General features: G+C 37.0%; 1 protein-coding gene across 1 annotated transcript in view; it reads right to left on the bottom strand.

The window, feature by feature from the left end:
* Window positions 1-12,942, bottom strand: part of GBP7 (guanylate binding protein 7) — a 45,021-nt gene that overhangs the window by 7,186 nt on the left and 24,893 nt on the right. Inside the window, exons 6-9 of the mRNA XM_024232838.2 lie at window positions 12,039-12,284; window positions 10,998-11,278; window positions 9,219-9,431; window positions 3,176-3,278 (exon numbers count right to left, since the gene is read on the bottom strand). Coding sequence (XP_024088606.2) covers window positions 3,176-3,278; window positions 9,219-9,431; window positions 10,998-11,278; window positions 12,039-12,284 — 843 coding nt within the window. The remainder of the gene's footprint in view (window positions 1-3,175; window positions 3,279-9,218; window positions 9,432-10,997; window positions 11,279-12,038; window positions 12,285-12,942) is intronic.

Here is a 12,942-nt window from a genome sequence, read left to right as displayed (position 1 = left end):
CAAAGCCAGAGACATCACACGACCTGACTTTAAACTATATTACAAGACTACAATAACCAAAATAGCATGGTGCTGGTCAAAAAACAAGACAAAACAAAACAGACACATAAACAAATGGAAAAGTTTAAAGAAAGCAGAAATAATACCACACACCTACAACTATCTGATCTTTGGTAAAGCTAACAAAAAAAGCAATGGAGAAAGAATGCACTATTCAATAAATGGTGCTGGGTTAACTGGCTAGCCATATGCAGAAGATTGAAACTGGACCCCTTCTTCTCACTATATACAAAAATCAACTCAAGATGAGTTAAAGATGTAAACGTAAAATTTAAAACTATAAAACCACCAAAAGGAAACCTAGGAAATACCATTCTGGACATAGGCACTGGCAAAGATTTCATGATGAAAACTTCAAAAGCCACTGCAACCAAACAAAAAGTTAACAAGTGGGACCTAATTCAACTAAAGAGTTCATGCACAATAAAGGAAACTATCAACAGAGTAAACAGAAAACCTACAGAATGGGAGAAAATATCTGCAAACTATGCATCCAACAAAAGTCTAATATCCAGAATCTATAAGGAAGTTAAAGAAATTAAGAACAAAGCAAACAACTCCATTAAAAAATGGGCAACGGACATTAACAGACATTTATCCAAGAAGATATACACATGGCCAGCAAGCATATGAAAACATGCTCAACACCAAAATAGAGATATAGATCAATGGAACAGAACAGAGCCCTTAGAAATAATGCCACATATCTACAACCATCTGATCTTTGACAAACCTGACAAAAGCAAGAAATGGGGAAAGGATTCCCTATTTAATAAATGGTGCTGGGAAAACTGGCTAGCCATATGGAGAAAGCTGAAACTGGATCCCTTCCTTACACCTTATACAAAAATTAATTCAAGATGGATTAAAGACTTACATGTTAGACCTAAAACCATAAAAACCCTAGAAGAAAACCTAGGCAATACCATTCAGGACATAGGCATGGGCAAGGACTTCATGTCTAAAACACCAAAAGCAATGGCAACAAAAGCCAGAATTGACAAATGGGATTTAATGAAACTAAAGAGCTTCTGCACAGCAAAAGAAACTACCATCAGAGTGAACAGGCAACCCACAAAATGGGAGAAAATTTTTGTAACCTACTCATCTGACAAAGGGCTAATATCCAGAATCTACAATAAACTGAAGCAATTTACAAGAAAAAAACAAACAACCCCATCAAAAAGTGGGCAAAGGATATGAACAGACACTTCTCAAAAGAAGATATTTATGCAGCCAAAAAACACATGAAAAAATGCTCATCATCACTGGCCATCAGAGAAATGCAAATCAAAACCACAATGAGATACCATCTCACACCAATTAGAATGGCGATCATTAAAAAGTCAGGAAACAACAGGTGCTGGAGAGGATGTGGAGAAACAGGAACACTTTTACACATTGGTGGGACTGTAAACTAGTTCAACCATTGTGGAAGTCAGTGTGGTGATTCCTCAGGGATCTAGAACTAGAAATACCATTTGACCCAGCCATCCCATTACTGGGTATATACCCAAAGGATTATAAATCATGCTGCTATAAAGACACATGCACACGTATGTTTATTGCGGCACTATTCACAATAGCAAAGACTTGGAACCAACCCAAATGTCCAACAACGATAGACTGGATTAAGAAAATGTGGCACATATACACCATGGAATACTATGCAGCCATAAAAAATGAAGAGTTCACGTCCTTTGTAGGGACATGGATGAAATTGGAAGCCATCATTCTCAGCAAACTATCGCAAGGACAAAAAACCAAACACCACATGTTCTCACTTATAGGTGGGAATTGAACAATGAGAACACATGGACACAGGAAGGGGAACATCACACTCTGGAGACTGTTGTGGGTGGGGGGATGGGGGAGGGATAGCATTAGGAGATATACCTAATGCTAAATGGCGAGTTAATGGGTGCAGCACACCAACATGGCACATGTATACATATGTAACAAACCTGCACATTGTGCACATGTACCCTAAAACTTAAAGTATAATAATAATAAAATTTAAAAAAAGAATTGAAAAAAAAGAGAAAAATGCAAATAGAAAGCACATGAGATATCATCTCACACCAGTCAGAATGGCTGTTACTAAAAAGTCAAAAAATAACAGATGCTGACAAGGTTGCCAAGAAAAGGGAATTCTTAAACACTGCTGGTGGGATTGTAAATTAGTTCAGCCGCTGTGGAAAGCAGTTTGGAGAGTTCTCAAAGAACTTAAAACAGAACTATCATTTGACCCACCAATCCCATTACTGGGTATATACCCAAAGGAAAATAAATCATTCTACCATAAAGACACATGCATGTGCATGTTCGTCGGTGCACTATTTGCAATACTAAAGACATGGAATCAACCTAAATGTTCATCATTGGTGGACTGGATAATGAAAATGTTGTACATATATGCCTTAGAATACTACACATCCATAAAATGAATGAAAAAATGGCTTTGCAGCACTGTGGATGCAGCTGGAGGTCAATACTCTAAGGGAATTAATGAAGGACTAGAAAACCAAATATCACATATTCTTACTTATGAGTGGGAACTAAATATTGAGTACACATGGACACAAAGGGACCAATAGACACCAGGACCTACTTGAGGGTGGAGGATGGGAAGAGGGTGAAGATTGAAAGACTAACTATTGGGTTCTATGCTCATTACCTGGGTGATGAAATAATCTGTACAACAAATCCCCATGACACAATTTACCCATGTAACAAACCTACTTGTGTACCCTCTGGACCTAAAATAAAAGTTGGAAAGAAAAAAAAAAAAAGAAAGTAACAGCCTTGTCTGAGTTCTACTCTCCTGAGTTCAGAGGCCAAAATGACTTTGAAAAAAGCACTCAGGTGGGGCATTGAGAATCTCTGAATTCTCTCACTAGCCATGTCAGCAAGAGCATGTTTAAGAATGTTGTGGGAAGGAACTGAGTGGCTGGATGTTCAATCCCAACTCCCCTTGTTATTTTCAGTTTTAGCAGAACATGTGTTCCCTATGAGAAGAAAGCTCCTGGTATAAGGAAAATCATTTTTTCTGAACATCAAGAGGGTGTTGCAAGAACCTACCCATTTGCCTGAGAGCTGAGCCCTGCCCCTTTACCTGCTATGGCCTTCTCTCCAGCAGTGAGGGCTTTGTCTGACTGCAGGATGGATTCCTCTATAACCACCTGAGACTGCAGGAAGCTCTGGAGGACCTCGTCTGCCTGAAGAACCAAGAAGGAGCAAAGACCTGTCAGGCAGCAGAAATCTTGTCTTGTGATGAGGAAATTATTGTTCAACAAAACCACAAATCTAACCTTGTAAACTTTACATTATTCTTAAGCTTCCACAGTGGTTTCTTTCCTTCCACAGCCACAACAAAAAGTCCAAGCTCTTTGTTGAGACATGAAAACCCTGTGTAGCAGCCTCCCTCCTGCCTGTCCAGCCTCTTCTCCTAGGGATGCTGCTCACCACCCACCCCAGGGTACAGACAACCAGATTTCTATGCAGTTCTACAAACACACATCCTCCATAGTTTGCATTATTTGCTTTCTTTTTTCTTCTGCCTGAAAGCCTGTCTACCCTTTTCAAATTAGGATAACATCTATTGATATTTTACCTAATAGCTCTTACCTCGCCGGAAGCTTTTCTAGGCTATTTATTTATTTATTTATTTATTCACTTTTGGTCACTGTTAAGAATGTTGATAATAGTTCATTAAAAGTAAACCATGTATTCAAATTTAATTTAAAAATTTAAAACCTTAAAAAGACCGAACAGGTAACTATTTAGTCTATTTACAGGAGTAGTAGTGAATATAATGGAAAATTAAACAGTTGAGAAACTTTTTTTTCTTTTTTGAGACAGTCTCACTCTGTCAGCCAAGCACAAGTTCAATGGTACTATCACTTCAACCTTGAACTCCCGGGCTGAATGCTGCTGCCTTAGCCTCCTGCATAGCTGGGACTACAGATGTGTGCCACCACGGCTGGCTAATTTTATTTGTATTTTTGTAGAGATGGAAGTCTTGTCATGTTGCTCAGGATGGTTTCAATCTCCTGGTCTTAAGCAATCCTCCTACCTTGGCCTCGCAAAGCGTTGGGATTATAGGTGTGAGCCACTGTACCTGGCCCGAGAAACTTTAAGAATTTGAAACTTTAAGAGAGTAACATGGCTGTCCAAAATTGGAAATTACCAATCAAGGAAAATACAACACTGCATAGACTTAACAGTCACACATGGGAAGGAAAAAGAGGCATAAATACCTCAGCCAATAAGTGATTAGTGACTGAAATTTGGGTGGGTGGGGCACATCACAGAAGGAAGGACCTAGCCATTTTTTGATGGTTATTTTCCTTGTTCCCTTCTTTCAAAAAAAGTTTAGATTCATGGGTGTGTTAGGCCATTCTTGCATTGCTACAAATACCTGAGACTGAGTAATTTTTTTTCTTATTGTGTGATTGTAGCTTATTCATTTTCATTGTGATATAGTATGCCATTATGTGAATACATTAGTTTACTTGTTCTATTGTTGATGGACATTAGGGTAAAATTTCAGTTTGGTGCTATTGTGAATGATGCTGTTGTGACCATTTCTGTCCCAGTCTTTTAAGTGAATGTATATATCTAGGAACGGATTTGCTGGGTCATTTGGTATTTGTTTTTCAATTTTAGCAATTAAAACCAAACAGTTTTCCAAATTGGTGTTCTGATTTATACCTCATTAGCAATGTGTGAGAATTCCAGTTGCTTCATATTCTTCTCAACACTTGGAATTTTGATTTCTTAAATATTAAACAGTCACCTTCTTTTCATTTTGTGAGGAAATTGAAACTCAGATAAGTGAAATTACCTGACCTGTACTAGGCTTGGTTCTGAGAATGCAAAAGACCTTGCAGTTCACAATTAAGCACTTTTTTCTGTTTAACTGGTAGGGACTTATGAAGTAAAAAATCACACTCAGATTTGATATACATATCTTTCCAAGGAGGATTACAAGTAGCTATTTGTTTTTATCTGATCTGAATTTAAAATAGTTTTTTGGACACTACTGTTTTAGGGTGAGTGAGCAATAATGATTTAGGTATAGAGTTAGGATCTACATTTAATTTTTTTAATTTAACTTTTAAGTTCGGGGTAATTTATAACACAAAGAGGTTTAATGGGCTCATAGTTCTGCAGGCTTTACAGGAAACATGGCTTCTGGTAAGGCTTCAGGAAGATTTTACTCCTGGTGGAAGGTGAAGCAGGAGATTGCATGTCACATGACAAAAGCAGGAGCAAGAGAGAGTGAGAGAGAGTGGTGGGGGGAAGTGCCACATACTTTTAAATGACCAGACCTCCAGAGAACTCACTATCACACAGACAGCAGCAAGCCACAAAGAATCTTCCCCCATGATCCAAACACCTCCCACGAGGCTCCACCTCTAGCACTGGGGATTACAATTCAATATGAGGTTTGAGTGGGGACAAATAGCCCAACTTGATCAATGGGGTTTGCATGCAGGTTTGTTACATGACTATATTGCGTGATACTGAGGTTTGGGCTTCAGTCAAAACAGTCACCCAGATAGTGAACGTAGAACCCCAAAGGTCGTTTTTCAACCCTACTTCCCTCCCTGCCTCCTCCCTCTTGTATTCCCCAGTGTATATGGTTCCCGTCTTTATGTACATGTGTATTCATTGTTTAGCTCCCACTTACAAGTGAGAACATGCAGTATTTGGTTTTCTGTTTCTGCATTAATTCACTTAGGATAATGGCCTCCAGATGCATCCATTTTTCTGCAAAGGACATGATTTCATTCTTTTTATGGTTGCATAGTGTCTCAAGGTGTATATGCACCACATTGTTAAAATCCAGTCCACAATTGATGGGCGCATAGGTTGATTCTGTGTCTTTGCTATTGTGAATAGTGCTGTGATAAACATATGAGTGCGGGTGTCTTTTTGGTAGAATGTTTTATTTTCCTTTGGGTGTATACCTAGTAATGGGATTGCTGGGTTGAATAATAATAATAATTCTATTTTTAGTTCTTTAAGAAATCTCGAAACTGCTTCCCACAGGGGAATTTACAATTTGCAATCCCACTAGCAGTGTATAAGCATTCTCTTTTCTCTACAACCTCACCACTATGTGCTATTTTTCCCTTTTTAATAATATAGGCTAATTTCTAATTTTGTTTTACAAGTTTTTTGAAGTTGATTGATAGATAAAAATTATGTTTAAGAGGAAAAGCATGATATTTTGATATATGTATACATTGTGAAATGATTATTATAATCAAGCTAATATATCTGCACCTCATGCAGTTATCTTTTTTTTGTGTGTGGTGGGAACACAAGGGACCTACTCTCTTAGCAAATTTCTATTATACAGTACATTGTTTTAACTATAGTCACCATGCTATACACTAGGCATCCAGAACTTATTCATCTTATAACTGAATGTTTGTACCTACTGACCACTATCTCCCTTTTCCTCCCACCCCTCTCCCCCGGTAACCACCCATTCTACTCTCTGTTAATGTGACTTTCACTCTTTTTTTTTTTTTTTTTTCTGAGACAGAGTCTAGCTCTGTCACCAAGCTGGAGTGCAGTGGTGCGATCTCGGTTCACTGCAACCTCCGCCTCCCGGGTTCAAGTGATCTCCTGCCTCAGCCTCCAGAGTAGCTGGGACTACAGGCATGCACCACCATGCCAGGCTAATTTTTGTATTTTTAGTAGAGACAGGGTTTCACCATGTTGGCCGGGATGGACTTGATCTCCTGACCTTGTGATCCACCTGCCTCAGCCTCCCAAAGTGCTGGGATTAGAGGCGTGAGCCACTGTGCCTAGCCGACTGTCACTCTTTTTAAATAATTTCACATAAAGGTGCATCATGCAGTATTTGTCTTTCTAAGAATGGCTGATTTCACTAAGCATAATGTCCTCCAGGTTCATTCATGTTGTCGCCAGTGGTAGGATTTCTTTCTTTTTAGGATTGAATAATACTTTATTTTATATATCTATATTTACATATAGATATGCATATATATCACATTTTCTTCACTTGCTTATTTGTGGATGGACACAGGTTGTTTTCATGTCTTGGCTATTGCGAATTATGCTGCAATGAACATGGGAGTGAAAATATCTCTGAGAACATGGGAGTGAAAATATCTCTGAGATAGTGACTTTAGTTCCTTTGGAAATACAACCAGAAGTCCACTTACAGCTGTTAAACTAATAAATTCAGTAAAGTTGAGGATACGAAATTAGCATACAAATTCAGCTACATTTCTATGCACTAAGAACAAACTATATGAAAAAATAAGAAAACAATCACATTTATAATAGCATCAAAATTATAAAATGCTTAGAAATAAATGTAACCAAAGAGGTGAAAGATCTGTACACTGACAATCATAAAATGCTGATGAAATTAACTGAAGAAGACATAAAATAAATGGAGAGATATTCCATGTACATTGACTGGAAAAAGTAATATTGTTAAAATGTTCATACTATCTAAAAAAAACTACAGGTTTACACAATTTCTATCAAAATTCCAATGGTGTTTTTTCACAGCAGTAAGAAAACCAATTATAAAATTCATATGGAATCATAAAAGACCCCAAATAGCCAAAACAAGAAAAACAGAGCCAAAGGCATCATACTATCTGACTTCAAAATCTACTACAAAGGTATCAAGTAGCATAATGCTGGCATAAAAACAGACATCTAACTCCATGGAACAGAATAGAGAGCCAGGAAACAAACCCACACATTTACAGTCAAAGACTTTTCAAAAAAATGTGTCAAGAGTACACCATGAGAAAAAGGTAGTATCTTTAATAAATGGTGGAATGGTGGTGGGAAAACTGGACCCTTGTACTACACACAAACGTCAACTAAAAATTGGTTAAAGATTTAAACATAAGACCACAGACTGTAAAACTCCTAAGAGAAAACCCAGGAAATACTCCTTGACACTGGTCTTGGCAATGATATTTTTGAATTTCACACCAATAGCACAGGAAACAAGTGCTGAAAGAAACTAGTGGGACTGCATCAAACTAAGTTACCACTCAATAAAAAAAAAAGGAAAAAAGAAAAGGCAACATACAGAATAGAACATATTTGCAAACCATGTATCTGATAAGTGCTTAATATCCAAAATATATAATGAGCTCATATAACTCAATAGCAACACAACAAAACAAAATACAACAAAACTGATTTTAAAAAAATGAGCAAAAGACCTGAACAGACATCCCTCAAAAGAAGGCATTTAAATGGCCATCAAGTATGTGAAAGCATGTTCTGCATCACTAATCTTCAGAGAAATGCAAATGAAAAACCATAATGAGATATCACCTCACACAGAATGATGATTATCAAAAAATCAAGAGATAACAAGCATTGGCAAGGATGTGGAGAAAAGGGAACCCTTAGACACCGTTGGGAGGAACGTAATTAGTATAGTCATCATAGAACACAAGACAGTTTCTTCAAAAAGGAAAATCCTGAGTTTCCGATGGCGTTCAAGTACTTAGATCAGCCCATCAGCTCCACCGCTTGGTGATTGTGTCATCTTAGGAAATTTATTAGCCTCTCCATGTGTTAATATTTCTCAATTGCCTACGTGGAAGATAGTAGTAACTAATTTACATTATTCTGAGAATGAAATTGATAATCCAACAAAATCACCTAAAATAATATCTGATACTCAAAATGAATGCTCAATGTCTATGAACCATTCTTTTCATCATCACCATCATCATCACCACTTTCAATGTATACCAATATGATAACCACAATCACACCATATCCAATTGAGTATTAATTTGTCCATCTTGTGTAAAACCATAAGCTTCTGAAAACAAAGTTTTTCCTTTCATAGTGTATTTCTGTACTTAGCACAAAAACTGTCACATTATTTGATAAATAAGAGAAATGGTTTGTTTCACCCTGACTTCTGATTCTAAATCCTCTTTGGGAAAAAAAATAGTTCTGTTTTAGTAAGAGTAGCTAAATAATTGTGGATTTTAAGATTTAAAATATCAAGATATTGCCATGCTTCACTTTTTGTTGATAAATGGTGCTGTGTTCTTAGATTTTCAGAAGAGGCAACAAAGACCCTCTGACTATCCTGTCATCCATCCCCTTCTCCCCTTATTCCTCACCTTAACTCCTTTTCTGGGCACTAGTGTATAGTCCTGTTCAATCTTCTTTTTTGCTTCTAAGTAGATATTGTGCCCTCCAGGAACAAAGAAAGTTCCTCTTGAAATACTTTCCATCAAGAGCTCTGAAAGCCGCTTAAGCTCAGCCTGACAATATTTGGCAGATGCCTCTTCATTCTGCAGCACAAAGTCTTCCTTCTTTTTCTCCATGGTGTCCTGCCAGAAAAGTGTAGGGAAAAACAGCAGAAAGAAGCTGTTAGAAGGGAAGGTCCAACTGTGATCCTCTTGGAAGAAGTAGTCTGATGGCCTCAGAGCAGACTGAGTTATGGTGTAGACTAAGAGTCAGAAGACTTCTTTTAGTTCCAGTTCTGGTCAATTCTCTGCATGACCTGTGGAAAGTTCATGAACTCTATACTTCCTTCAGCAAAAATATGATTAACAGTGATCTAACTATAAACAACAAGCAAGGGACAATTCAGTTGTGGCAGTAGTAGTGTCCTTAGAGAACACGGATTGCTATGGATAAAATGTGCACACAGAAAATCAACCCTTTGGGTATAATCACATCCCAGTAATGACTTGATTGTACCCTGAACAGAACTTGGAACTCTTTTGAAATTCTTCCAAAAAGGATCTTAAAATGTGAAGATATGGGAACATTATTATTTTTTGCTTACACTTGTAAGCTATGATTGCATCTGGGTTTTCTCAATATGTACTAAGGGATTTCTGTCACTTGTGGACTGGTAATAGACAGACGGAAAGAAGGCTATTCAATAACAGTGCCAACGGCAGATTTAAGATATCCCCCAGGATTTCCCCTCCGAGGTTTCCACACTCTCCATAGTCCCTGGGCTTATTAATATGATGGAGTGTACTCCAGTGTTTAGGTAACATTATAAGATATCTGTTGACTTTTAGAAATGGAGAGTATTCAAGTAGTACTGAGTACACTCAAGAAAGTATTTAAGAATTACCAAATTACATGAGCTCTTTGAAAGCAGAGCTTTTTTTAATTTTTTTATTATTATTATACTTTAAGTTTTAGGGTACATGTGCCAGCTTTTTTGTTTACCTTGAGGCAGAAGAGGAAGCCATAGAAATTAGAAACAAGAGAAACATTTGATGCATTATTGCTGACTTGAAGATGGAGAGAGGTTCCCCTGAGCATACAGGTAAGAAGTAAGCTCAATCAACACCTTGTTTTCAGCTTGTGATAACACTGAGTGGAGCACACGTATGCCCTAAAAAGAACTTCTGACTTACGGAGCTGTGAGCTTAGGCATTTTTTCCACACTGAGTCAGGCTTCTTTATTTTACCTTTTTAAAATAAAAAAAAATTCTATATGTATAATACTTACATCAGGTTATTTTGAAATGTAACATAATCTGTACAAGAATTCCGTTTAATTTGTATAGATTATGAAATTACTAAATCAAGCTAATTAACATATATGTTAACTCAAATATTTGTCATTCTAAATACTATTCTCTTAGTAATTTTCAAGAATGCAATACATTGTTATTAAATGTAGTTAGTATGTTGTATAAATGTGTTGTTAAATGTGCTACAATCATAATTTCTTATGCATGATAGAAAATTAATAAATTTCCCATATTTTAGAAAAATCAAAAACTGTAGCCCATTAAATTCAGTCACATAAAATAATCCAAGCTCCCTTTACCATGAGAAGGAGATGAACCATGGCATTAAAAAGGTGGACTATAAGTATCATTCTAGAAAGGCAGGAATCAAGAAAAAAAAATACAAAGACAGATTACCACAAGCTTCTTCTGAAATTCCTGGCTTTTATCTTTGAAGGAGTACTCCATGAAGACTGCAATGGCTTCCCTCTCACAAACTGCATGCACGTCCAGCAGCTCCTGGAGCGTGTCTGTGGGGAATCTCACTTGCTGGGCCATCTGCTGGCTGTAGTGGTTGGCTGCTCTCTGCACGGCCACTGAGTTCTCACACTGGGCCAGAGCTGCCATTGCATTCTCCAGACAAGGAGTCGCTCCACTGTTGATGGCATCCAGGTAGGTCTCCACCAGCATCCCCAGCCCTGAATGATTTAGGAAATTTAGGGAATAGATAGAAAGTTTTCACTCATTATTTTACGAGTGGTATGTATCAGCATTCTAAAAATTAGAAAAAATTCCATTTAACATGAATTTTCCCTCCTTCTCCTTCTTTCAATTCTACTATTACTACTACTACTTTTTATGGAGTCACTTTCTTACGATAATAACACTGTTGTTCCTATTTATTCTTTCTATTTTGTTCTCCAGCTCATCACATTACAAAGTTAATTACTAATCACAAACAATATGTAGCAAGGGTTTCTTGAAAAAAAAAAATACTTTTCTGCTTAAGTAAAAATTTAAAAGCGTTTATTCAGCAAAGTAAATTATATCATTTGTGGATCATAATTCTGAATGTAAATGCAGGTGCCTTTATAAAAACACTTAAGACAGTGCCAGAACATCAAACCCTGTGAGAAGCTCTTTTCTGTACAGAGCACTAAAAGACTGCACAGGTAACATGTTCATGAAGCCAGCTTTGTTTATAAGATTATGCTGAATTTTATATCTCAAAATCTCAATAGGCTTGCAGAAACTCATGACATGCTACTTACTTTCTGTTTTGTGTAAATTCACAATACAGCTTTTATACTCTCACTGAGAAAAATATCCTTCACTTATCCCACACCTCATAACACAGATGTTATCTCCTTACTAGTTGTTCGTGCTTATAAGCTTAGTTTACTAGTTTTTGAGATACAGTAGGCCTCAATAAACACCCATATAGGGAAATAGACTCACGGTTTCCAGTGACAAGGATTCCCTCTCTCAGGGTCTTGGTCTTTGCATGGGTGAAGATATAAGAACAGAAGTTTTCTGATTGCATCTGGAAATTACTATCCAGTTGGTCTTCTGGTACTTCTTCAACATGGAGTAAGAGTTTTTTGTCATTTATTGGCCGGTCAAAGACAAAGCACTTCCGTTTTGGAAAGAAATGCCTGATCCACTCCCTGGGCTTGTTAGAATTTTGGATTTGGGGATTCTTGCCTGCAGAATTAGTGAAAAAGTGACTACTGAAGAACAGGTTTTAAGCGAGCCTGAAGATTTTCATTTCCAAAGTTCCTTCCATCAATCACTACAGTCTCTTGTGTCTGTGAATCTACTCTATGTAACCAAACCTCTCATGCAACCAAACTTATGCTAATCTACTTAAGGTATGAAAAGTCAGTTTCTGCACAAAGCAGAGTCAGAAAGGTACTTCTGGAAATGAAGGGAACGCATCCACCTCAAGTGAAGGAATTTGTGGTTGGTTTCCCCCACTGTATGATGTCTGGTAGACTGACGATTTTTTAAATGTTTGTTGAATTATGATTAACTAAAATATGATAAGAAGTACTTTCTTTAAAAATTGTATATATTTAAGGTGTTATAACATGATATTTTGATATACATGTACATAGTGAAATTACTACTAAGTAAGCAAATTATATATCCAATACTTTCTATACTTTTCTTCCCTTTTTTTGTGGTAAGAGTACCTAAAATCTAATCTCTGTAAATTTTAAATGTAAAATACAATATTTTTAAGGATAGTTCTCCTGAAGTATATTAGATCCCTAGACTTTCTCACCCTATATAACTTCAAGTTTGTACCCTTCACCCACATGTCCTCATTTCCTCCCTCACCATGCCCTGGTAAACACTG

The sequence above is a fragment of the Pongo abelii genome, chromosome 1 (assembly GCF_028885655.2).
Source record: "Pongo abelii isolate AG06213 chromosome 1, NHGRI_mPonAbe1-v2.0_pri, whole genome shotgun sequence".
In the NCBI taxonomy this organism is placed as follows: Eukaryota; Metazoa; Chordata; class Mammalia; order Primates; family Hominidae; genus Pongo; species Pongo abelii.
This window is presented reverse-complemented; position numbering and strand designations above follow the sequence as displayed.